Source organism: Taudactylus pleione, unplaced genomic scaffold (assembly GCF_031769625.1).
Source record: "Taudactylus pleione unplaced genomic scaffold, aTauple2 ptg000122l, whole genome shotgun sequence".
NCBI classification, from domain to species: domain Eukaryota; kingdom Metazoa; phylum Chordata; class Amphibia; order Anura; family Myobatrachidae; genus Taudactylus; species Taudactylus pleione.
The window spans coordinates 13,573,924-13,600,651 of NW_028284524.1; the positions used below are offsets into that span (position 1 = coordinate 13,573,924).

Sequence of the window (26,728 nt, forward strand, 5' to 3'; positions counted from 1 at the left end):
CTTGTAGAGCCAGCTTAAGATGACAGTGTGTACAGACTGCCGACTGCTGAAGTGGGCAGTGTTATGAGGGCTGTTCGTATATATACACAAGGGGTTCAGGTTGAGGGGAAAAGAAATGAAGGAGGGAGTTAAAGGGGGTAAGAGGACTCTAGTTCCCGTTTCTTGCACAAAAGAATGAACATTCTGTTTGAAAACTGGTTGGTAGGGCTTATCTGTCATCTCTGCTTTCTGTACATTCTGTCCTTAGAGACCGGATACACCCATATTGTTAATGAAGGTCCTCCAAGTTATTGTAATTAAGTCTGGCTTGAATGGGGATAGTGACCCCATTTATTGATCTGGGTCACATAATAGGAATTATTTATATCCAATATTGTGTGACTTGAAATATGCAGTTAGATATTGTGTTTTGATGCATGTTTTATTAAGAGACAGTAGTAGTAGTATTTGCTAATACCTATTTTATTTTGTGCATTAATATTCAAGCAAATGATATCATGTTGTGACTAGTATTGTATAGCTCCTTCCTTAGTTGTATGTTACATATACTATCACTGATATTAGATAATATCAATTCCAATGGTGCCCTCTCTGAATGTTATTCATAGTACACCATATTTTCTGCTCAGTATTAAAAGGTATTATTATTATACTGTACAAGCTACAAGTGGATTACTGAAGATTTCACGCAAATCGAGTTTTGTCACAGAAGCATTATATGATGGGAGGTCTTTGTCATGTGGAAGTATTTTGATGCATGTGCCGAGGGGAGCCAATTTCATTTGTACTGGGTCCCAATTCCTGATGGGAGCCCTAGACAGATGTTTATTTTTGTTTATCTGCAAAATGACAAAGGTGTTCTACTGATACAATTGTGTCCAATGTACATGAAATTAGATAATTCTACTCTATGACAAAAACATTGCCTGAAAAGCACAGTAGACTGAAAGACAAACCAAAACACAAAACTACGCAGACCAGGAAAACCCTTAAGAAGAGTACGGAATAACTTGCATGCTGAAGAGGTCAGTCTTGATTCTCTGCAACAACTTTTAAGGGGGGTATCCACTATGCGACCTGAAATGGGCGAAAAGTGACACGTTTGTCCGCCCAAACTGCACTTTTCGTGATCGCGCCCAGCACTTTGGTCGTGGTTAGCATCAATTGAATAGTGTCCCGCGATCTCCTGTCACTTTAGACGGGAGCACGGGCGTGCTAAAACAATTGAAAACCGCCCTAAAGATTAAGAAAATAAGAATTAATTTATCTTGCCTTTATTGCTAATTTCACAGACATCTAATGCGTACCTGGTCTCTGGGTGTGACGCAACACATTGCAGCAGGGCCAATGCATTGCACACTCTATTGGACTGATGGGCAGTAAGGGTAGGTGGGTTGATTGATGGGTAAATATTTACAATTTCCTGCAAACAAAAAAAAAAAAATATATATATATATATATATTTAAAAGTACAAATAAAACCTTTGCATAATTTATAAAACCCATCCCCCGTTCTTTTTCATGAAAAGTGGATTCATTTGTTAAGTAGATACATCTTCCGTAGATTCTGCGCTAGACACCAGTGCTTGTATCCTGACTGCAGATCTGTCTATATTTTACAGACAGGGTAATTCAAGAGACTGCACAAACGCGGTCCTCAAGGCACCCCAACAGTTCAGGAGATATCCATGTTTGAGCACAGGTGGTCAAATCAATTTGGCTGATGTACTAATTAAGCCAAAAAGAGAGGGTGAGTCCGCACTAGTAGTGCATCAAGCAAAAAGATTTTTATAGTTATATCATTAAGAACCAACATATTGGTTTATCACTAGGGAAATCCTGGATAACTCTTGGTTGGACATGCACCCATAGGATTTGTGCTACACACATAAAGGGGTATTTTTGCTCACGGCAATTAGGAAAGACAAATTATGCCTATTCTGGGGCACCTTTTAGAAAAATATTAGCGCTGCCTTTTCTCTTCTCCTACCCCAGTTTGACTAGATAGGACCCTGTTGGTCACATAACAATAAACGCAATTGACGGTTGTCTATACATTGAAGTGTTGATTTGTCCTCAATTTTTCAGACCTTTCTTGCTGACAAGTTTGTGGATTAGAACTGCACCCATTGTATATTATGTGTGTTATATTTCCCTAACTAGTTATGATCACTGAATTCATGATTCAGGGATAAAGATGATGCATCAGAATATATATCTATCTTCGCGGAATGGGTATGAAATACCGCCAGCCGCACGGCCGGCGTTTCGATTCCCGTCAGCGACAGCCCGACAGGAGCAGAGTGCGACGCAGCGGAAGCCCGACAGTGCTGGAAATCCCGATCGTGGATAGGTAAGTATCCACTAACCTAACCCCCCTAACCCTCCTTAGGGGTGCCTAACCCTAACTTCCCCCTCTAAGTGCCTAACCCTAACCACCACCTTCCCCGCTACCTAAACCTAAGTCCCCCTGGGGGGTGCCTAACCCTAAGTCCCCCCCGGGAGCCCTAAACCTAACCCTCCCCCCCGCGGCTGTCCGCTCGCGGCGCACGGCATCACTACGATCGTGATGCCGGGCGCCGGTCTCCCGGCGTCTGGGAAATGCGGGCGTCTACATCTAGACACCCGGCATTTCACCCATGCCGGGATAAGACAGTCGGGAAGCCGGCTGCCGGTATATAGGCAGTCGGCTTCCCGATTGCTTCCCATCTTCGCCATATGTATTATTTTCTGATATAATTAATTAAGAATTACGGTGCATACACGCGTAACGATTTTTTGAACGATTTAACTATAACGACGTCGTTATCGTTCAATCGTTGAAAAAATCGTTCAGTTTCTGAGTTATAACTATGAACGATTATCGTTCATGCGCGTTCCCGTTTGTAGTTCATTCTGACTGACCAACTGAAAGATTTTCATTAAGGGAAGTTACAAAAATCGTTTGTAGTTCAAACAATCGTTCATTACACTTTAAAAAAATCTGACAGAAAATTGTTCATAAAATCGTTGTGTGTGTATGCAGCTTTAGACTACGTATTTGAAGTACCGTAATTGATCTTCATTTCAGTTGGGATCACCTAACTGATTTCCTTGATCTTAATTGGATTGAAAACGCTATTGCTTTGTACATTTCTGTGATTGATCCTTACTTTATTTGTGATCACCTGATTGATTACCATTATGCCGAGTGGATTGATTTTTGTGTGTCTTTCATGTACTTTGTTCGCTTTATACTCTGTACATTTCTATGATTGATCTTTACTTCATTTGTGATCACCTAATTGACTATTGTTATACCGAGTGTATTTATCTTTGTGTTTTTTTATGTATTTTGTTCGCTTTGTATAGTCTACCTATAGGGTAGAACTCCTTTTAAAGGTTATTTAATAAATGTTAAGTTTTATATTTACTCATCATATCAACATCATATTTACAATACTTTTCTAAACGGTGCCCCAGAATAGGCATAATTTGTCTTTCCTTTTTGCCTTGAGCAAAAATACCCCTTTATGTAATAATTAAGCCACTTGTGGTCAAGCATAGATATCCACAAAACCCAGACTGTTACGGTGCCCTTTAGGACCGCTTTTGGGAACTTCTGATCTATGACATCCCAACTGTTGAGATCTACAAACTCATTTTGTGTGTGAACAGGTTTTGAATGACACAAACATTTTGCTAATTTACAACGGTATCAAAAGTGACCAAAAAACACATTTACAATTAAACAAACCTGTAATAGTGCTGCAATGGTACCAAAAGAATGCCACAACATGGGTGCGAGGTCGGGGACAGATTCACGTTTTTTGCTAAGCTCCAACAAGGCATTCTCACGAGTTTCTGGGCTTGACAATTCATTAATCCACTGATAAATCTTCTCTCTGTCAACTTGGGCTAGTGCTGCTGGCACAGGCTACATATATAACAGGAAAAGAAAAGTAATTAATATAATACATTTTGAAGTTTTGAAATAGATACAATAAAACCTGCAGTTTACCTCTTAAAAGGAAAAACAAAAATCAGCCTGCTGCGGACTATGACAAGGAATGACAACAAACTTTAGAGAACAATTGAAATCAAGGGCTACGACAGTGTTTTTCTCCAACTCCAGTCCTCAGGGACCCCAAACAGGGCTTGTTATACAGACCATCTAATTAGGACACAGGTGTAATAATTACAGGTTGATATCTTACAAGATCCATATGTGATGCTAATTATCAGACTTTGGATACTGAGGAGACCTGGGTTTCCTGAAGACTGAAGTTGGGAAACACTGGGCTTAGTACATAGTAACACAATTCCCCTCTACGTGTTTCTACCTGTGCCCGACCTCCCCTACCCTATGGCAGGCAGTCTCCCTTTGTCTGGCCTCGACTCCTCTGTGGGGGTCTCCCTGTCCCTGGCCTCCACTTCCCTATGTGCGTCTCGTATCCAGGCCTCCCCTCCTCTATGTGGGTCAACATGTCCCCGGCCTCCCCCGAGTAGGGGGGCATAGCTGCGGCCTAGCTGTCATTGTTTCCCGCACTCACCGCGGCCGTGGCCAGGCTGTGCATGTTCGGAGCCCCAGCCTCTGTATTCCGTCCTCCTGCGCTGCTACCCGTCACTGACTGATTGACTGTACCGTACCCCGACCCTAACCCCGCCTCCAGCTCCCACAACACTCAGAGCCCCGCCCCCAACTACGTAATCCACAGGCGTGACCTATGACCCCAGCACAGGAAAGGCGGAACACATTCAATATTTCCCGCCCCGCCAACGCCGCCGGTCACCGTATAAACGTCACCACGCAGCGGGGTCACCAGAACTATGTACATAAAGCAGATTTAGAAATAGTCTGTATATGCGTCATTGCAGAGCGCGGCGCGGTGACGTCAGACGCCGGTGACGTTGTCCCTCTGACTGACGCAGATTGTCTGCGAGGAGGCTTTCCCAGGTTCCCGCCAAATCGTGCGGTGTGTGACAGCAGCGGGCGGAGGGAGCCCGCACACGGTGAGTGCCTGGGCATTCTAGAGAGCCACACCGATAACACCAGCGTGAGGGCCCGCGGCCGGGTGCCTACCTGTCACTGTGCCCGCACACTACAATTCAAGCTTGGAGTCCCGTCCTCTGGTGTCCTCGCTGACTCTCCTGGGCCACAGGCTGTGACCTATAGCCGTGCATAATAGGTTGGAATGGCATGCTGGTATTTGTACTTCCATAGTAGCTGGTGGGCCACAGGCTGGGACTTGTAGTGCTACAGAACAGGTAGGAATGGCAGACTGGAGCTTATGTTTCCCTAGCAGTTGATGTGATCAGCAGCAGGGATCTCTTAGTTCCGCAGAACAATCTGAATTACAGTACATGCTGAGTATTGTAGTTCTACAGCAGCCTATTGTAGTTTCACAAAACTGTCTGGTGCTTGTAGTGCCACAGATTCCGTGGTCATGGGTATTCAATTATGTAATATATCCAGTTTATTGCTTTCATTATTATACAATACACACCAATGTCGGTTACATCTGTGTATTTCTCATATTTGGCTCAGGTGTAATATGTAAACGTTCTGCCTCAGATCTCCAGCTATAGACATGTATACCAACTCATGCTCTGTGATGTGTAGTGTTGAGGTTTTATTTTTTGCTGGGTATTTAAATGGAATCAAACGTTTATTATAAATTTTAAGGGGCCTATCCATTAGCAGATAAATTTGAACGATTTATCGTTCAGTCTACTCTAGTATATCTGCTAATGGATAGGCTCTGAACGATGAAAATACGCACTCCCGCGGCTGACAAATTGGGTCTTTTTGTCTCCAACATTTTGGTCAATTATTGTTTATCGCTGACAGATATTAGAAATATCTGTCGCTTTAAACGAATGATTTTTTTTAAAAATGGATAGAAACAACAAAAAATCCACTCCTAGAATGATGTCATGCAATGTCTTTCGTCGTTTGCAAAAATCTGTCACAGCAGCCCCAGGAATTTTCAAAAGATAAATCTTTCGCCGTTTGTCTTTCAGAAAAATCTGCTAATGGATAGGCCCTTAGGCTTATTTTATGACATGTTAACAATATTGATATATTTAGCAACTTATTTTTACCAGAAACTGTAACATATTTATGTACATATTTTGCAATATGCTACATAAAAATCCCAGTGCTTAGTGATAAGGCTAGAAGAAGCACAGTATTGTAGCGTTCACTCTAGGTGCAGGGTGTTGATTATTTAAAGGGCAAAATTGTATATGTGATGTATGGATATAGCTGTAGCGATTCATGTCTAACATGTGTCCTTCAAAATTTAAATATGCCCTCCTCACTGATCAGCACCCTGCACCTAGAGTGAACACTATATGTTGTTCTCTAACCTATAATTCCTGGGTGTTTCCTCATATACAATCACTAAACCTTGTCCCAGTGCTCCCTGCTTTTACACTCTGTGTTAAGAAAGTCCAGAAACTGGGATTGCAGCGTGCATGGTGTCTATGATGGTGAACACGGCATTCCGAGGAAGGACACAATTGTACTGACAGACTACAGAAGGGTCAGATGTTTTAGGTCTCTGAATATTAAACTAGGGGATAATGGGGCAGATGTATGATGCTCTGGAAAGTGATAAAGTACAGACTGATAAACAACCAGCCAATCCTTTCCCAAATATCATGTTACAGACTGTGTTTGAAAAATGACAGTTAGGAGCTGAGTGGCTGGTCGTTTATCACTCTGTACTTTATCACTTTCCAGAGCTTCATACATCCGCCCATATATATTCTTTCTAGGGTTCAGACTTCGGTAAAATATATTTCATGGGTTTACTCTCTAACATCTGTACTTGTGGTTTCAAAGTTTTGCAGGGAAAAAGTCATTACTTGTAAAGCAAAGTTGAATTTTCACAGTATAGATCTATTTTTCTAGTAAGCAGTCTTATGAACACACTGGAATCTTTCTCTGTACACTAGTAAAATCTAATAGATACATTTTATTCTAAAGTGTTTTTTTTTTCCCCCTAAACTTTTCTTTATCGCTATTATGAACTGCTCAGGTTGCTTTGATATTTGATGTGAATGTATATTGAGTTGTGTAATTTGTTATGTTTGTATGCATTTGATGATGAAGTTATTTGATATACAATGCTTTGTTTTTCTTTCAAAATTTAGATTGTCTATTGTCTGGGTGAAATCTACTTTTTATAGCAATGGCTTCATTGTGCCTGCGGGGTACAATTCGGATACACTGCCTTAATATGGGAACATCAAAATGGAAGGAGGGCAGCTGTGAAGTTGTTGAAAAGGACAACAAGTTCAGCCTGGTTGTGAATTTCAATGCTGGTGGGGTACCAGCTAAGTTTCAGGTTAGAGTCTTGTGTTTATAGGATGAATATATTCCATCACACTGTATATACGTTTAACTTCTTAAAGCAAGTGTGAACTCTGAATGCAACAACGGTGCATCAGTCCAATAGTATGTGATGTACTGGCTTGTGTTAAGGGCTCATGACCACAGTGTTTGCAGTACCCTGTGCTGTTTATCTTTGCCATCTTCAGATTACTCTAATGCCATGTACAACTTTTTATTCATATCACAGTTTTTGTTTTGTTCCCTAGATTGTAGCTTTGTGTCATACCCCATAGCAAAGTTTATATAAACGCATGGCACAGAAGATAACTAGAAAGAAAAGGTGCACACAAAGCATTAAAGTCTAAATGAAATACTTGCAAGAAGTGTCAGTGGTATATTGTAACCATCCAAGTTTAATTTGTATAATTCTCTGCCATATAATTGTGCTGGATATGAATCAATGAACATAAACTCTGTAAAATTTGGGATGCAGCACATTACCACAATGAAAACTGAGCTCCTGATGTTTTATCACAATGTCACTTTAATAGTTCTGATTTTAATGTGTATGGAAGTGCCAGTTTAAGAGGTGATTGTAATCGCCTCTAATATTGGTAACTTTTTGTAAACTACAACAACCCCTCTCTTTATGTAGACTGTTAAAATGTTATTAGGCTGACTTCATTTTCTGTATACTTCTACATGGGTTGGGGATGAAGCAGCAAATTATTTCTATCTCCGGTTAATAGTGATTCCTCTGAGTGTCATAGTTTGCACATATGCAGCAAATTTCTCCGATGCTGGAACACAGAACATTGCCACAGAATTTCTAGGGCAGTGTGGCAGGTTTCCACCTGGTCAGTGTGTGTGTGTGTGTGTGTATATATATATATATATATATATATATGTGTGTGTGCTAATTCTAGTGCCTGTCACAACCTGTGCAGTTCCACTTCCCTGCCTGCGATATTGCTCTGGTGTTTCTAGCATGCTCAGCTGATGCAACAAACTACTTAGATACAGACCAGAGTGTGCTAGAGCAGAGAGGAACTGCACGGGTTGTGACAGGTGCAGGGTGCTCGAATAAATATATATTTGATATTATAGGTAATTTTATTTTTATTATGGCGGTACTGTATCGATCAAGATTCTATACTGGGCCTCTAATTAGGGATGGTATACTATACAGAATACTAAAGATGGCTATCGATGGTTTGCAAACCATCGATAGTCTGACAAGTGGCTTTGCCATCGCCGACGGTCACTGTTGCTGCGCACACTACGGCAGCTCCCCAACCTGCGGTTTCACACAATGGTTTCTATTGATGTTTGAACCCATCAATGGTACAGCTGTCAATGGCCATTACTACAGTATACCATAAAAATTGCTATTTCTTCTTCGGGGTCTATAGGGATCCACAAGGATACCATGGGGAATATTATGGTTGGAAGACCAGGCACCAAACAGTTAAAAACTGGCTCCCAGAATGCCCCAGGTCCTACTCCCATATATACTCCGCCCCTAGCCATAGGACTTCAGTTTGTTCGTTTTGGTGTGGTAGGATTCAGACGCACCTTTTGTACAGGGGACTGCTTAGGCAGTCCTAAGTTTTCATTTTATGATTTATTTTACTTTTGTTTTCTTGAGTTGGCAGTACGAAGCATCTGCATAAAGACGCATGGGCTGCGACTCAATCTACCTCCGCTGGGCTGCAACATCAGAAATTGTGCTAGTGATTTCGGCAGGTCGTGGCTGAGCTTAGCTAGCAGCAATGCTGCGACCTGGACTGCACCGGATGCTCGGAGATGTCGGGTAAGGCTATTCCTTGCTTGCGGGGAATCGAGTGCCCCAGTCCTTGCTTCTGGAGTAGAGACGCACCAGAAGCCGCTGCTGTAAGTACAAGGGATTGTCCGCATCCTACTACACCAGCCGGGGCCTTATCGTCTGACGCCGGGTATCGGCAACAGACTCTTATCTGCTGCCACGAGGCCAACTACTCGGTTGGTTAATGCAGACGCAGTAAATAGGTTTCCTGATAAATATGTTTCGCCGTCTGGGTTGTCCCGCTGGCTCTTCATGTGTATAAGACGCTTACGGTCCACGCTCAGTGCACCTGGTAGTTGTAGTCTCAGGAGGGTCTGGCAGTCTCCCTGTATACCTCTCCTTTGGTTAAGGTATAAGGTGCTCTATATCCTACCAATACTTTGCGTTGCTGTAGTTGATTTTGAGCTCATTGTTGTGTCGTGGCAGCAGTCCACATACCAGCGTACCCGATTGGTTAATGCAGCTTAGATGGAGGTAGGCGTTCCCCCGGCAGCTACTCCCCGACCTAGACGCATTCTTGATGTCTGGGTCGCTCCGCCTACCCTCCACGTGTAGAAGACTCTCATGGTCTATGGTGTGCATCTGGTAGCTGTTGGTCTCAGGAGGGTCTGTCAATTTATATTTTATTTTAGACCTATATATATATTTCACTGTTCTGTCCCTCTTGCTTTTAGGATGATTTTAAGACAATACTTAATAGTTATTTTATCGAATCAACTTTTTCTGTGTGCCCAACAATACAACCCCGTTCTTTCATCCCCTAACGTCATGATTCAGTTTGGTTGTCTAGGGCTGCACCCCCATACTCAGATATACGATTGATTTGACTTTATTTGGGGCCTTACGATTACACACAAAATTACTTTCCCCTTTTTACCTGTCCTTTTCATGAAAGCATCATCAGAGGAGTCTGATGCACAGGATTCTTCTCCAGAGTCTACTTCTGGAGAGGAGGATCATCCATCTACTGTGGATGTTACTACTTTGGTGAGGGCGGTTAAATCAGTCCTAGATATATAAGATTATGAACCCACTCATAGTAAGAAGCCTCTTGTGTTTAATCACCAACGAAAGGTGATCAAACAGTGTTTCCTGAGTCTGAACGGCTCACTGAGCTTATTGAAAGCATGGGGAAACCCTGATAAGCGATTTTATGTTAAGAGAATAAAATCATTGTACCCATCCCACCTTCGGTATGCGCTAAGACGGAGATACCTCCTACTGTGGATGCTCATGTAATGCATCGAATGAAGAAGGCTACATTGCCTATTCCATCAGCTTCTTTGAAAGATTCAGCAGACAAAAAGATTGAATCTGGTCTTAAAGTTATTTTTTTTATTTTTTTTCTCTTCATCTGGAGTGGTTACCCGTCCGGCTATAGCTGGAGCCTGGGTAGCTAAAGCATTTGAAGAATGAATTGGGGCATTGGCAAATTCCTACCAAATGCTACCAGAGAACAGATGATTAATATCTTCCATATACAGGAAGCCGCTTCCTATCCAAATGCTACTAGAGGACAGAGAGAATATCTCACATATACAGGAAGCAGTTTCCTATCTGGGATGAACTGCAGTAGATGCTGGAATTTTAGCTTCTAAGGCATCAGCAGCATCCATAGTGGCACGTAGAGCCCTGTGGTTAAGATCTTGGAAAGCTTATATAGCATACACCCTCGGCCTGATGGAGCGGGCCTCCTCCTGGGAGATCCCAGGGTGGGGGGCTGACTTCTTCAGTTTGTGGATTGTTGGCATCAAACTACAGCTGCCTAGGTCCAAAAAGTGGTCTCTCAGGGCTATGCCCTCACTTTCAGGAGACACCCCAGAGGTTTTTTCCACAAAGCTCCATCGGATGTGGGCAGGGCATTGGCTATTCAGGAAGCGATTCACTACCTGCTGCAGTCTCTCCAGTCCCTATTTCTCAACAGGGAAGGGTTATTACTCAAATCTATTTATGGTCCAGAAACCAAATGGAGCATATCTCCCTATATTGAATCTAAAAACCCTCAACAGGTTTATCCATGTTCCCAAATTCCGCATGGAAACTCTCCGGTCAATTTTTTTTTGGCTATAGAGCCGGGAGATTGCATGGTTTCCCTGGATATTCAGGATGCATATCCAAAATTCGACCATATCTCACACAAGACACTGCAAAAACTGTAATCCATGCACTTATTATTTCCCGCCTTGACTATTGCAATAGTCTCCTTACTGGTCTTCCCAAAAACAGGCTATCGCCATTACAATCAATTATGAATGCAGCTGCAAGGCTTATCTTCCTTGCCAAACGTTCATCGTCTGCTGCCCCGCTTTGTCAGTCCCTCCATTGGTTGCCGGTTTTCTACCGTATTCAATACAAAATACTCTTACTTACACTTAAGGCTATTAACCAAACCACACCAACATACATCTCTTCACTCATCTCAAAATATCGCCCTACCCGACCTCTCCGCTCAGCACAAGATCTGCGTCTCTCATCCCCATGCATTACTTGCTCCCACTCACGGTTACAGGACTTTCTTAGGGCTGCACCCACTCTATGGAATGCCTTACCACGCAAAATACGACTTTCGTCTAGTCTCCAATCCTTCAAGCGATCCCTGAAAACTCACCTCTTCAGGCAAGCTTATCAGATCCCAGAACCGCCCTCACAACCTTCATAGTTACCATATCTAATTACATCCCCTTTTACAGTCCACACATAACCTCACACATTGTCTTTCTCTCACATCCTCATGACATTTGGCCGACATTCCTGTGTGACTGGATCATGCAGCCAACCAAGAAACTGCATTGTGGCTGGACCAAGATGCAATATATAGCACCTATCCTTGTGTATCAATGCCTATTTCCCTATAGATTGTAAGCTTGCGAGCAGGGCCTTCCTACCTATATATCTGTTATTACCCAGTTTTTTTCTATCAATGTTGACAATTGTAAAGTGCAACGGAATATGCTGCGCTATATAAGAAACTGTAAATAAATAAAAATAAATGCATATCTACATGTTCCAATTATCCCATTCCACCAGCAATTTTTAAGGTTTGCTGTCATTCAACAACATTACCAATTTCATTCTCTACCCTTTGGCCTTTCTACAGCTCCCCGGTATTTACCAAAATTATGGCAGTCATGACTGCCTACCTCAGGCATCGGGGAGTCAAAATACTGCCATATCTGTACGACTTTCTGATATTGGTGCAGACTCCGGGGGTGTTGCAACACCATCTTTAGCTGACCATAGTCTGCCTACAAAGGCACGGCTGGTTCATCAATTGGAAGAAATCATCATTTTCTCCAACACAGCAGATGATTCATCTGGGAGCATTACTAGATTCTCTGGCACAAAGGGTGTTTCTGCCAGAGGACAAGATTGTGGCATTATCAATGCTGATACGCAGGCAAAGAGGATCCATTCTGTCAGCAATGCAGATACTGGGATCAATGGTATCGACCTTCAACATGGTAGGATATGCTCAGTTCCATTCCAGGCCTCTGCAAAGGTTGATTCTCACCAGGTGGAACGGACAGTATCATTAAATATGGCCCCAGATGATCTTTCTCACTTCAAAGGTTCGTCACTCCCTCTTGTGGCTAAAAAAGGAGCATCTAAACAAAGGTCGTCCGGTCTGGATTCCAAAATGGGTACTCCTCACAATGGACGCCAGTCTCCGCGGATGGGGGGCAGTTACAGGTCATCACACCTTTCAAGGGAGATGGACAGATCAAGAAGGTCATCTACCAATAAACATTCTGGAACTGCGAGCAGTATACAGAGCACTTGTCAGGGCACAGGACCAGCTACAGGGCAGGCCTGTCCAGATCCAGTCCGACAATGCGACGACAGTAACCTACCTCAATCATCAGGGAGGCACAAGAAGTCATGCAGCCATGAAAGAAGTGACAAGGGTTCTCATTTGGGCTGAACGTTGTCTTCCGGCCATCTCTGCAGTATTCATTCCAGGAATACTCAATTGGGAAGCAGACTTCCTAAGTTGCCAGGACATACACGCCGTAGAGTGGCTCTCCATCCCGGGTTATAAACAAATGGGTCTCTGGATCTGGACACCTTGTGGTTGTGAGGTCTCACTGGTAGACCCCATCAGCAGCCTTTGTGGACACACTGTCAGTAAGATGGGACTTCAGAAGTCTCAGTAAAATCAAGCAGGAAGGTGGAACGGTAATACTGGTACCTCCAGCTTGGCCCAGACGTCACTGGTTCACCGACATACAGAATCTGAGTCCATATTCTCTTCCCCCTGTGGCAGGATCTGCTAACACAGGGCCCCTGCCGGCATCCTGACTCGTCCTGTCTAGCTTTGACGGCGTTGCTTTTGAAACTTCCATCCTAAAAACAAAGGGATTTTCCAGTTCAGTAATTCAGACAATGCTTAGGGCAAGGAAGCCTGCTTCTACCCACATCTATTACAGAGTTTGGTTAATGGTGTTCCCATAAGGAATATGATCCTTAGGTATTCAGAATTTACAGTATTCTGGCTTTTCTGCAGGCAGGATTAGTCTCCCCCTGGCTACTTTAAGAGTGCAGGTTTCTGCACTCTTAACCAGTCTTGTTTCAGAAGTTTGCTTCAATACCGGATGTTAGAATTTTTTTCCAAGGAGTTCTGCCAGTTCAGTCTCCTTTTGTTCCACCGGTAGCACCGTCTGATTTGTATTTGGTGGTTAAGTGGTTACAAGCATCTCCATTTGAACCTCTAGACTCTGTAGATTTGAAGTGGTTCACAGCAAAGACACTTTTTCTCTCCTCTGTATCTCATCTGCTCGCAGTGTCTGATTTGTCAGCGCTCTCTTGTCGCTCCCCATTTTTGATTTTTCACCAGGCTAGAGCTGTTCTTTGTACAAGGGAGAGTTACCTTCCTAAGGGTAGTGTCCTGTTTTCATGTAATAAAGAAATTGTTCCAGCTTTTCAGGCTTCAGACTTTTCTGTAGGTGAAGCCTCCCTGGATGTACTTCGTGCTCTCCGTGTTTATGTGGAACGTACGAATTCTGTTAGAAAATCAGATTTTCTTTTTGCATTTGTTTTTCACAAATGAGGATGGCCAGTTAGTAAACAGACTGGCGAGATGGCTACGCAGGTGTATACACAGGCTGATCTTCTTCCTGTCCCAAGCACGGTGATAGCGCAGTCTACTCTGTCTGTAGGGCCATCGCAGGCATTCAGAAGTGGTGCCTCTGCTGAACAATTATGCAAGGTTGCCACATTTGTCTTCTGTCCACACTTTTCTTAGGTTCTATGCCTTTGATTCTTTTGCCTCTCAGGATGCTTCCTTTTGGGCGACTAGTTCTCCTTTCTGCTCAGGAGCGTCCCCCACCCTACAGTTACTGCTTTAGGACATCCCCATGGTTACCCTGTGGATAATTTAGAAAATTTAGAGTTATGGTAGACTTACCTGGAAACTTTTTCTTCAATGTCCACAGGGCACCCACCCTGACGCACCTGGCTTCATTGGGAATCTTTTTTTTTCGGTCTCAGATTCCCTCATCTGTTGTAAGTGTGTTTCTGGTGTACGATTGTTCTTCCTTCTCCTATTTCCTTCTTCTGCCTTTGGGCTTGCTAACTAAACTGAAGTCCTATGGCTAGAGGTGGGGTATATATGGAGGAGGACCTGGGGCATTCTGGGAGCCAATGTTTTTAACTGTTTGGTGCCTGGTCTTCCAACCATTATAATCCCCATGGTATTCCTGTGGATCCTATGGACCTCAAAGAAAGTTATGCAGGTAAGTTTACCTTAACTCTAAAAAATTTTTTATGGTATACAGTGTTTAAAACATTTTTTTTTATATAAGTGTTGGATAAGTCTTAAAAAGATGTTAATTTATTTTGATTTTTTTTTTTAATGATTCACTTAGGTCAAGAACAACAATTGAGGTTTTTTTTTGGAAAAAATATTTGCCTACTAAGTGGTTATTAGGAGGATTCTCATTGGTTCTAATGCTGGGCATTCACTATACAATTTATCTCAGATAACCATCCAATCTGGCTGGTTGGGAGCAAATGACAATCGACCATTTGCTCACAAACACTGGAAAACAGAGAAAAATGGTTGTTTAGGCAAATTGGTTAGAACACGAATTTAACCAGTTTGGACAATTGCTTTTTGTCCGTTTTTCAGTGTTTAAAACCAAATAATCGACTGTCAATTGCTCCCTTACATTACAGGTTGAGTCTCCCATATCCAAATATTCTGGAATATGAAATATTCTGAATTACAGAATTTTTTTGGCTTGACAGATCATGAAACTTTTGATTTTTGATGGTTCAATGTACACAAGCAAACTTTGTCTAAGGCACAAATTATTAAAAATATTGTATAAAATTACCTTGTCTGTGTGTGTATAGGGTGTATATGAAACATAACTGAATTTTATATATGTACACAAACTTTGTTTGAGCCACAAAATTATTGAAAATATTGTATAAAATTACCTGCAGGCTATGTGTATATTTGGGTCCCATTCCCAAGATATTTCCTTATGATATGCAAATATTCCAAAATAAGGAATATTCCGTTATCCAAAATGTTTGGGACCAGGGGTATTTTGGATATCGGAGACTCAACCAGTACCAGCTTTTCATTCCAACCAGCCAGATTGGACAGATATCTGACAGATAATTGTATAGTGTATGTCCAGCATTAGACATGGGCCCAAATCTAATAGCCTGTGAGATTTTTGTGATGCAACCAGTTTAAAATGGGTTTGCCTTAAAATAAATTTGCAATCAAGTGTAGTCAAAACGAAAAACCTGCTGATTTACAAATATTGGCTACATGGCTGAAATCTCATTGCTGTCAGAATATTGCAGGTTATAACATTTGGGCCCTGTCTCTTAAAAAAAATAAAAAAAATAAAAAAAAATAAAATATTGAGTGGAATGTATAAGGCCCACAAACAGCACAGTTGCTAAACTGATGTGGTACAATTTGGGTCTCCGAACCTCTGACATTAATTTTAAACATTTCTTGTCAACGCAGAAATGAATTGTTAGCAGTACTATTCAATAGACTTTAAATCTGTATTTACTCTAGAAGTAACATGGATTGGGAAAAAAAAAACGTATTTTTAATTTTTTTTCAATTCAGCTTAATCAGAACATTAAAAATGTTGTTCTGAGATCGTCTGGGACGAAGCAGAGCCGAATATTGCTCACCCTAAAAGATTCTAGTTCTCTAACTATTGATAAGGTTCCATGCAAGGATGCTCAGGATCTAAAGCACTTCCTAGATACTGTTCGCCTTGAGAAAACTCAAACGGGTAAGTGAGTGAATCTTAAAGCCTGCTTGAACAAGTAACAATGAGCGGGAGTTTTTTGTATGGTATGGATAATGTTCTTAATAAAGGGTTGCTGCAAAGATGGGAAAACATTTTTACATATGTGATTACATTTTCTGGTCCATTGATGAGAAAATTGTTTAACCTTTTACAAATACTAAGACATATTCCAGTATTATGATATTTGATCCAATATTTTTTGTGCTCTTTCTCTGCTACTTGATTAGCTACATAAGATATGTAAAAAAAAAAAAAAATTAGTGCACTTAGCATTCAGAGACCGTACAAGGAATAAATATTGAACATGCTTAAAAAAAACAAAATTGTAAACCTATATTTTCTATGCATGTACAATCAGTGAAAAAGTGCAGTGTGTTTTTAAATCCTATTTTTTTTTTTTTTTTTAAACTGGGTATAATTAACAATCCCAGTCCTCACCTAAAGTGTAAGAAATCTGATCATGATGCAAAAAAAAAATCCACATACCAGTATTTAGCTTCTCTATATTTATGAAAATATTGATCAAGGCACTTTATTAATATAACTTATACATTTCTATAATCAATAAATATTTATTTAGTTAATATATAAAATATTTTTATTAAAGCTGCATGTCCTCAAAAAATGGGATTTGTGATTACCCACTACCTAAAACCTCAGAAAGCAATATATATCAAGAGGACTGCGCTAGTAGGAAATCTGACAATTGTGAGATGACAGAAAAATGAAATTTAGCAATCACAGCTCCGTTATTCACAAGTGAATTGTTTTAATTGCTCTCAATTAATAATAAAATGACATGATGATCTTGCATATCAAATACACATAAATAATCAATACACAATAAGTACCAAAATGATTGATTAATATAAAATTAGAAAAAAATAATATAAGATATACCATATATACATTCTTTAAGTCCATACAAGAATAAATATTGAGCTGCTTCACGTATATTGCAATGATAATTAGAGAAAAATGTTGTGTGTGTGCACACACATCAATTCATGTTGCAATATGATTATTGATATGGTGGTAATAATAAATCCGGTTAAAAGTTCCACATTAAGTATCCAGTAAGACTGGTTAGTGAATGGACAGGGCTGAATAGTGACTATGGGAATATCCAAAGTACCTGTGGTGTTGTAATAAAACAAGTGTCTTGATACACTGAAAGAAGCTGGGGGTGGATCTGGCTCTCACGTCTCCAGAAGCAATCGCCAACGCTGCATCAGCAGGTCCTCAGTCTCCCGCGATTGCCAGCTGAGCATGCCGTGTTTTCCGGAATAAAGCCTGTACTGTGATCAAATAAGCTGATAAAGGTGCTCACTTTCTAATACAACCGCTTGGTATATGAGAGTCCAATCTTTAAGCTTGTCACATCCAAAATTGTAGACAACCAGGGGTTCCTCTGACTCGTTTTGCCCCTAGAATTGGATATATATTAGATATATATTGCTTTCTGTTGTCTATATTTATTCAACAAAAAACAAAACCTAAAGAAGCTGTGTTGATCACTGGATTCAGCTTTATTTATCTGGGCTTCATAGGTCTGATCTTTTGGGTGAGTTAACTGGGGTGGCCGCTCCTGAGAATATAGGTAACTGATAATAGGCAACTACCAAGAAATTTGAAAATTAACACTTGCCAGAGTGCTGATCGCTAATGATTACATTTCTAAGGTCATTGCATGTGTCATTTCTCCTTTGGATTGCACGAACCTGATTGAGCCCAACTCATCTGAGAATTGTTCTCCTTTTCTATGATGGTGGTAGCACTTTTTGGTGACCAAATAATGTGCAATTGAGTAATAGTCACTGGTTCCATTAGTCTCCTTTGATTTAGGCACATGGTACTTTGATTTCTAAATTCCTCTAGTTGAATAATGACAAATTAAAATCTGTTCTGTCATAATGTTAGATTAATCAAGGTTTAAGGCTTGGTGAGGATTAGGTGAGTGCTAATTATGTCCTAATATGTAAAATTACAGATTTCAGGGGCGCACTTCAGTTTTCATGACTGTTCTGTGCCTTATGTGGTAGTTCCATTGAGGGGTTTAGAGAACTGTTAAACTGGTAATATTGTTTTTCCAGTGAAACCAGCTCAAGGATCGGCAAGCTTTGGTGGAATATTGGGGAGCAGAAGTGCTCAGATGGAAACCATCCGACCCTTGGCTAACAACCAAAACCAAGTATGCAAAGTAATTTATATTTTGTTGCGAATGCTAAATATACAAACAAGCGTAAATATTGTACTTACCTGTGACTTGCCACCTACCTCTCTTGTGTTGTAGTAGAGACTATTGGCAAATTTCTGTATAAAGTTAAACACAATAGGCTTGATCCAATTAGGTGTGAATTGCTAGTAGCGAGTTTGTTTCTTTAAACTCGCTCACTTCGCTGCAAAGCGCGCTCCCGAGAACTCTCCAATCCAATTAAAAATGCCTATTTGCACTACTCGCAGCGGAGGGATGCGAATTAACTGCCAAATGAGGTGAAAATGTGGGAAGACCATCCTGGACCCCCCCAAAATGGATAATTTCGTTAGCAGGACCGTATATAAGGCTGGCTGTGGTCATTAGGAAGTTACTGTAGGTTTTGAAATAATGTCAAATGGCTGATTTGTTTTTTTTTACTTAATGCAAGAAAATGATGAACTTTTTTTGTTTAATCTTAAACGAATTAACTGAAAGATGCAAAAAAAAAAAACTAGGAAAAAGGGTGATTTTGGGGTACTTTGAGGGCACCTTGAAAAATTAGAAGAAAAATTATAAAACCAATTATTTTTCAACTAAAACATTATTGTAATTTGGGGTGCCTAAACTAACAAAAAAGTTGATTTTGGTGTAATTTGAGAACTTTATTTTTTTTTTTTACTTCAAAAAATGACATGTAATTATTAGACTAAATAAGCTATTTAGAAACTTCCAATTGCCTAATTGGTCATTGGGGGGGGGGGTGTCCCAAGGGGTTCAGCACAGTGTCCCCACATTTTAACCTTTAAAAGATTTTCCTTTCCCTCTCTCCCTCAGGGAGGTGCGAGTGGTAAACTTGCTAATTCAGTCTGACCGGTGCGAGTTGCTAATTGGATTGCAAAATGAATTCGCTTTTCCAGCATGATAGAGCACGTTGCCTTAGGGCAAAAGTCATAACTAATACCGTTTTTACACCGAAATTCCGGGTCTGACCCGGAGTTGGAACAGAGTTCCAACCTGGATCAGACCTGGAATTTCCCCAGCACTGACCCAGGATATTCCTGAGTTGGCGCCGTTCACACCGGAGCAGGGTCTGCATTGACCCGGCTTTTCCGGCGTTGAAGTGGACGCTTGGAGATGACTTAATCTCCAAGAGCCACTGAAGCCGGACTAATCGGCCGGCATGCAGCGCGCTCCAGGTCATCGTGACCCTGAGCGTGCCGTTCACACTGCAGGGTTTCACGGATTATTCTTGTGTTAAACCCTGCAATTTACCTGGGTTGGATTGCCGGGTCACTCGACCCGGCAATCCAACACTTTACCATTTTACACCAAGGAGCTACCTGGGTTAACCCTGCAATAAAACCGGGTTTTTGCTCTGGTGTAAAAGGGATATTAGTGGCTCGGAAAACAAAACATCAAAATTTTGGGTCCATGGCCAGGAAACTCCCCAGATCTTAATCCCATTGAGAACATGTGGTCAATCCTTAGGAGGTGGCTGGACAAACACAAACCCATAAATTCTGACACACTCCAAGCATTGATTACACAAAAATGGCCAGCTATCAGTCATTATGTGGCCCAGAAGTTGATTGACAGCATGCCAGGGCGAATTGCAGAGATCTATAAAAAAGAAGGGTCAACACTGCAAATATTGACTCTTTGCATAAACTTAATGTAATTGCCAATAAAGCCTTTGACACTTATGAAATGCTTGTAATTTTACTTCAGTGTATTATAGCACACGGGTGGGCGCATGTGCCTGGCATCCATTCACCAGTAGTGACTGCTGCACCCGTGGGACACTGCGGCCCGTGGGTGGAGGACAGAACCCACAGGCTTTTTTCAGCGGGTCGCTGCGCTGGTGGGCAGGGTGTGGCGCCCCACTGAAACAGCCAAGCGGGAACGCTACAACTTCTGTCCTGGCTTGCTGCCGGAATGCTACAACTAACAGAAGGGCTCCGATTTACAATTAGTACTGATTAGGTGCAATGAATGCTAAATTGTGAGGTCATTGGCTCACTTGAGTTGATTTTGGCTGTTGGCTAGATGCTAGTTACACTTGTCTTTTTGGAGTTTTAGGTTTTTTTAACCTAAATCGGTAGGTGTCTAGTATTATATAACACTAGAATGGTATGCGGGGCATTATGTATTCGAACATGTGGTTCATGCTCCAACTCTTTAATAGATAGTCATCTGCTATACATATTATGTATGTCTCGTTCTCTGCCTTTTTTGGTTAAGATCAAGTGTAGTATCTGTTTATCAAGTTTATTATCTGATACGCCCCCTTATCTGGGGGCCATATACTGTATTAAATGTGGTTTGTTTTTGTTTGTTTTTAGAAAATGTTTACAGATCATTAGGTGGCATGCTATATATATTGCTCAGTTTCAGCCCCACATGGCTTAGTTAGGTAGGATTCCTTCCCTATTATTCCCTGCTACCATCTCCAAAAGGAGAATCACCATGTCGGGAGCTCCACCTAAATGGATTACACCTGAAAGCAAGTTGGGGAGTCAGTAGGCAGTCACAGCCTACTATGAAAGTGGTGCTGAACTACACTTTGACACATTCCCTGGTACTCAGCACTGTCTGAAGGGTGTTCCATTATCGGTTTAGTTTAGTCACACAAAACAAGATGTTTTTGTTTGAGATATATATATAAATCTCAATCTATATCTCTAACTATCAAACATTGACTTTGTATGATATGTGGCATATGTATAATATGTTATATATTCCTGAGCAATTGAACGGCTGAAATGCATTCTCAAAAAAAAAAAAAAGTGCCCTATCTATCCTCTTCCTAATGAGGTTGGCTTACATTCTGGAAGTCCAAACTTCCTTCCAGAGTGTTGTTCATATCCAACACTCTTATGTCCCGCTGGTCCTTCCTTGGTACTTAAATTTAATTATTTGAAGCATTACAGAGTACTCCTTTTGAGCCACTTGAGTCTGTAGAGTTGCTATACCTCACTCTGAAGTTGTTTCTTTTGACCACTTGCCTCGGCCAGAAGAATATCTGAATTAGCTGCTTTCTCCTGTAAGCCTCCTCTTCTCATATATTGCATTCGGACCGGGGGGTCCTACGTACAAAACCACCTTTTCTCCCGAAGTGGTCTCTGCTTCCATATTAACCAGGTCATTGTTCTTCCAGTGTTCAAGTAGATTTGAGTTTCTGCTGAGAGTTCATCCCTGGAGTGTTTGAGGTTGTTTTTGCTGTACGCATTTATTTGGACCGTACATCATCTTTGAGGCATACGGTTTCTTTATTGGTGTTGATGCACCAGAGCGAGGCTAGCCAGCTTCAAAAGGTTCCATCGGTAGATGGGTTACTTCTGCTATTCGTAAGGCATATATTTGTCTTTGAATATTTCCGTTCCGGCTTCTATTGGGGCCCACTCCTCCCCCCCCTTAAATTGGCTTGCTTTTGAGAGGGGGGCATCCCCCAGAGGGATGAAAAAGGAAATACGATTTTTACTCACCTTTAAAATCTCTTACTTGGAGTCCATTTGGGGGATGCTGGGATCCCCTCCTTGTTTGGTTTCATGCTAGTTACCTGTGGGTGCTTGGTTTTCTCAGTTCTTCAATGGGTCTTGCTTATTCAGGGTCCATAGGGCTCAACAGGGAGACAATGGATTGTAGGTGGGACCTTGGAGAACAGGACATCAACAGCAAAACTTTTCGATCCCAAGATGCGCTCCGGTCCTTCAAACCCACCTCCCCCCCTCCTATACTCCGTTTCGATGGGGTCGCACAGGAGCTGAGTCACCAAGCTAATTTTTATGATTTTATTTCTAGTGTGTTAAACTGAGCAACAGCCTAAGGCTATCCCTTGGACGTCTGCTCTGCTGCTCAATCACCCCTCAACGGAGCCGTGACTCCAAGCCCGGCTAGGTACTCCCACTAGGCTTTTGGGGGGGGACTAGCTAGCAAGCTCACCAGACTGAAGCCCAGAATCCAGGGGACAGGTAAGGTGGACCCCCTCGTTTCCACCTACAGTACATCCGGAAAGTATTCACAGCACTTCACTTTTTCCACATTTTATGTTACAACCTTATTCCAAAATGGAATAAATTCATTTTTATTCTCAAAATTCTACACACAATACCCCATAATAACCATGTGTAAAAAAAAAAAAATGTGTTTGAGATTTTTGCAAATGTAATGTTTTCTTTAAAAAAACTAAAATCACATGTACAGTACCTTGCAAATTTATTCACCCCCTTGGATTTTTACCTTTTTTGTTACATTGCAACCTGTAAAAAAAAATTTCTTACATCTGAATTTTATGTGATCTGCACAAAATAGTCTAATTTGGTGAAGTGAAATGAGAAAAAAATATATAAAAAAAATCTTAATAAACAAAATTCTGAAAATTTGCATGTGCATATGTAATCACTCCCTTTGCTATGAAGCCCCTCAAAAGTTCTGGTGCAACCAATTACCTTCAGAAGTCACATAATTAGTGAAATGAAGTCCACCTGTGTGAAATCTAAGTGTCACATGATCTGTCATTATAAACACACCTTTTCTGAAAGGCCCCAGAGGCTGCAACACCACTAAGCAAGAGGCATCACACCATGAAGACCAAGGAGCTCTCCAAACAAACCGGGTACAAAGTTGTTGAGAAGTACAATTCTGTGTTGGGTAATAAAAATAAAATCCAAATCTTTGATCCCCCGGAGCACCATCAAATGGAAAGAACATGGTACCACAACAAACCTGCCAAGAGAGGGCCGCCCACCAAAACTCTTAACTGGGCAAGGAGGGCATTAATCAGAGAGGCAGCACAGAGACCAAAGGTAACCCTGAAGCAGCTGCAGAGTTCCACAGCAGAGACTGGTGTATCTGTGCATGTGACCACAAGCTGGGCTTTATGGAAGAGTGGGCAGAAAAAGGCATGTGGGCGACTCCACAAATGTATGGAGGAAGGTGCTCTGGTCAGATGAGACTAAAATTTAACTTTTCGGCCACCAAGGAAAACGCTATGTTTGGCGCAAACTCAACACATCCCATCACCCCAAGAACACCATCCCACAGTAAAACATGGTGGTGGCAGCATCATGCTGTGAGGATGCTTTTCAGAAGCAGGGACTACGAAACTGATTCGAGTCGAGAGAAAGATGGCTGGTGCTAAATACAGGGATGATATTGAGCAAAACCTGTTTCAGTCTGCCTGTGATTTGTGACCGAGATGGATGTTCACCTTCCAGCAGGACAATGACCCGAAGCATACTGCTAAAGCAACACTCCAGTGGTTTAAGGGGAAACCTTTAAGTGTGTTGGAATGGCCTAGTCAAATCCCAGATCTCAATCCAATTGAGAATCTGTGGTCAGACTTGAAGATTGCTGTTAACAAGCGGAAACCATCCAACATGAAGGAACTGGAGCAGTTTTGCCTTGAGGAATGGGCAAAAATCCCAGGGACAAGATGTGGCAAGCTCATAGAGACTTATCCAAATCGACTTCTGGCTGTAATTGCCGCAAAAGGTGGCTCGACAAAGTACTGACTTTAGGGGGTTGAAAAGTTATGCACGCTGAAGTTTTCTGTTATGTTGTCCTAAATGTTTGATTCACAATATTAAAAAAAAAAAAAAAAAAAACTTCAGTTGTAGGCATGTTCTGTGAATGAAATGATGCACACCTTCAAACAATCCATTTTAATTCCTGGTTGTAAGGCAACAAAACATAAAAATGCAATTGGGAGTGAATACGTTTGCATGGCACTGTACATAAGTATTCACAGCCTTTGCTCAATACTTTGTTGATGCACCTTTGGCAGCAAATACAGCCTCAAGTCTTTTTTAATATGGTGCCACAAGCTTGGCACACCTATCTTTGGGCAGTTTCACCCATTCCTCTTTGCAGCACCTCTCAAGCTCCATCAGGTTGAATGGGAGGCGTTGGTGCACAGCCATTTTCAGATTATGTATTTTCAGATTTCTCCAGAGATGTTCAATCGGATTCAAGTCTGGTCTCTGGCTGGGCCACTCAAGGACTTTCACAGAGTTGTCTTCTGTTCTTAGGTTTTATGCCTTTGATACATTTGCCTCTCATGATGCTTCCTTCGGGCATAGGGTTCTCCCTATCAGCTCAGGAGCATTCCTGTCCTTGAACAACTGCTTTGGGACATCCCCATTGTCTCCCTGTGGAGCCCTATGGACCCTGAAGAAGAGTTATGGTAAAACTTGCTTTGGTTATCTTTCTTCGATTCCATAGGGACCAAAGGCAAACCCGCCTTGATGCTCCCGGGTTTCTTCTCTTGGTCACTTTTTCCTTCTCTGGGTGAGAATGTGATTCTTCAGTGTGCCAGTTTTCCTTTTCTCCTCTCCTGCTCCTGCCTTGGGCTTGTTAACAAAACTGAGTTGCCCTCAGGCTTTTGGCAGGGTATAGGGGGAAGGACCGGAGCATCCTGGTATTGAAAAGCTTTGCTGTTGGTGTCCGATCTTCCAAGGTCCCACATACACCCTATTGTCTCCCTGTGGACCCTTTTGGACTTCGAAGAAAGCGTTAATTAAAGGTAAGTTTTTACCATAACTCCTTTTTCTCTGGCTTTGTTAAACCTAGACTGAGGTTCTAGTGGAAGGGGAGGCGCTATAAAGGGGGTGGGAGCTAGTCTTAATTAGTGCCCAACTCCACATCTCACTATGCATAACCCAGAGGTAATGGCATCCCCCAGATGGACTCCAAGGAAAAGAGTAAAAATTTTACTTTTAATCTATTCAGTCGCACCTAATTTGGCATCAGTTGTAATTGAGTGTCTGGTAATGCTGCTGCCAGAATTATTATGACCAGGCATGCTTATGTAAGATGGCTGAAACTTACATCAAATATAGATTTTATTGTTTTTTTTTATTAACATTTAGTACCGAGTTAGAGCATTCTATATAGAAAGAAAAATCTGCGCTTTTTAATCTGTGCTGGGACACCAGAAAAATCAAACATATGAAATAAATGATATAAATTTAATAGGCTGAATATCAGCACAAATTATCACATAAATACATAGAGTTGATCAGACTCTATTCAAAACTAATAAGTTTTGTACAAACGATGGGTAACAATAAGTAACTTTACAGTGTTTTATGGACACTAGTAGAAATTATTTGTATCCGTGTGTAAAGAGATACAAGTATATTAAAAAACTATATTCACAATGACCAGACAATCACATCAATGTGGATAATGAACCGGCAAGAAAGAATCACCTGTGTGGCAAATTAACAATTTAAAGGGAAACCGTCTCGTAAATGGCACCAGTCATAAGGATTATTAATAAGCAAAAAGTTATAATAATAATATCCCAAATGCTGGTAACCCATCAAATGTCAGATATCCTCAATCACCGGAGCAGGAGGTATAGTCCTCTCCAGATATCTTCAATCACCGGAGCACTGTAGAAGGGAACGGTAAGCGGTGTGAATGAACCGCAATAGAACACCTGCTGGGCGCTTCTGGATGGTAGCGGCGTTCAGGATGGCCGCAGCAGCCGGCTGCTATCCGTCCCAAGGAAACGGCATGAAGATAATTGCAGTCAGTTACTGGGACCAGAGCAGCAATTAGTCAGGCAGGGTCAGCCGTTCAAGACCAGGAGACCGGCACACAGGTAGTCAGATAAGGACAGCTCCCGTCTCCAAATAGTAGAAAATTGGCAGCAATGTAGCCAGTATACTTGTCAGCCTTCTAATGAAATAAACCAATGGGACAGATACTGACTCCAACACCAGTTCAGTTATACAGAGGGAAACAGCAACGCGTTTCGGCTACTGCTGTAGCCTTTTTCAAGCCAGATAAAGGCTACAGCTGTAGCCGAAACGCGTTCCTTCTACAGTGCTTCGGTGATTGAAGATATCTGGAGAGGACTATACCTCCTGCTCCGGTGATTGAAGATATCTGACATTTGATGGGTTACCAGCATTTGGGATATTATTATTATATCTTTTTGCATATTTAATAATCCTTATGACTGGTGCCATTTACGAGACTGTTTCCCTTTAAATTGTTAATTTGCCACACAGGTGATTCTTTCTTGCCGGTTCATTATCCACATTGATGTGATTGTCTGGTCATTGTGAATATAGTTTTTTAATATACTT

The 26,728-nt window shown here is 41.5% G+C and overlaps 2 protein-coding genes and 1 pseudogene across 4 annotated transcripts in view; 2 read left to right on the forward strand and 1 right to left on the reverse strand.

Annotated features, from left to right (window-relative positions):
- Window positions 1–4,653, reverse strand: part of CNOT9 (CCR4-NOT transcription complex subunit 9) — a 30,559-nt gene extending 25,906 nt beyond the window's left edge. Inside the window, exons 1-3 of the mRNA XM_088472370.1 lie at window positions 4,533–4,653; window positions 3,737–3,916; window positions 1,308–1,423 (exon numbers count right to left, since the gene is read on the reverse strand). Of these exons, the coding sequence (XP_088328496.1) occupies window positions 1,308–1,423; window positions 3,737–3,916; window positions 4,533–4,556 (320 nt within the window). The 5' untranslated portion in view covers window positions 4,557–4,653. The remainder of the gene's footprint in view (window positions 1–1,307; window positions 1,424–3,736; window positions 3,917–4,532) is intronic.
- Window positions 4,654–4,840: 187 nt separating this feature from the next.
- The window catches only part of USP37 (ubiquitin specific peptidase 37), a 74,398-nt gene continuing 52,510 nt past the window's right edge, over window positions 4,841–26,728 (forward strand). Inside the window, exons 1-4 of one of the 3 annotated variants that reach the window (XM_088472372.1) lie at window positions 4,841–5,247; window positions 7,141–7,334; window positions 16,243–16,414; window positions 18,526–18,632. In XM_088472372.1, the coding sequence (XP_088328498.1) occupies window positions 7,179–7,334; window positions 16,243–16,414; window positions 18,526–18,632 (435 nt within the window). In that variant the 5' untranslated portion in view covers window positions 4,841–5,247; window positions 7,141–7,178. The remainder of the gene's footprint in view (window positions 5,248–7,140; window positions 7,335–16,242; window positions 16,415–18,525; window positions 18,633–26,728) is intronic. The other 2 variants (XM_088472371.1, XM_088472373.1) reach the window with 2 other exon arrangements.
- On the forward strand, window positions 20,844–20,946 carry LOC148524080 (U2 spliceosomal RNA; annotated as a pseudogene).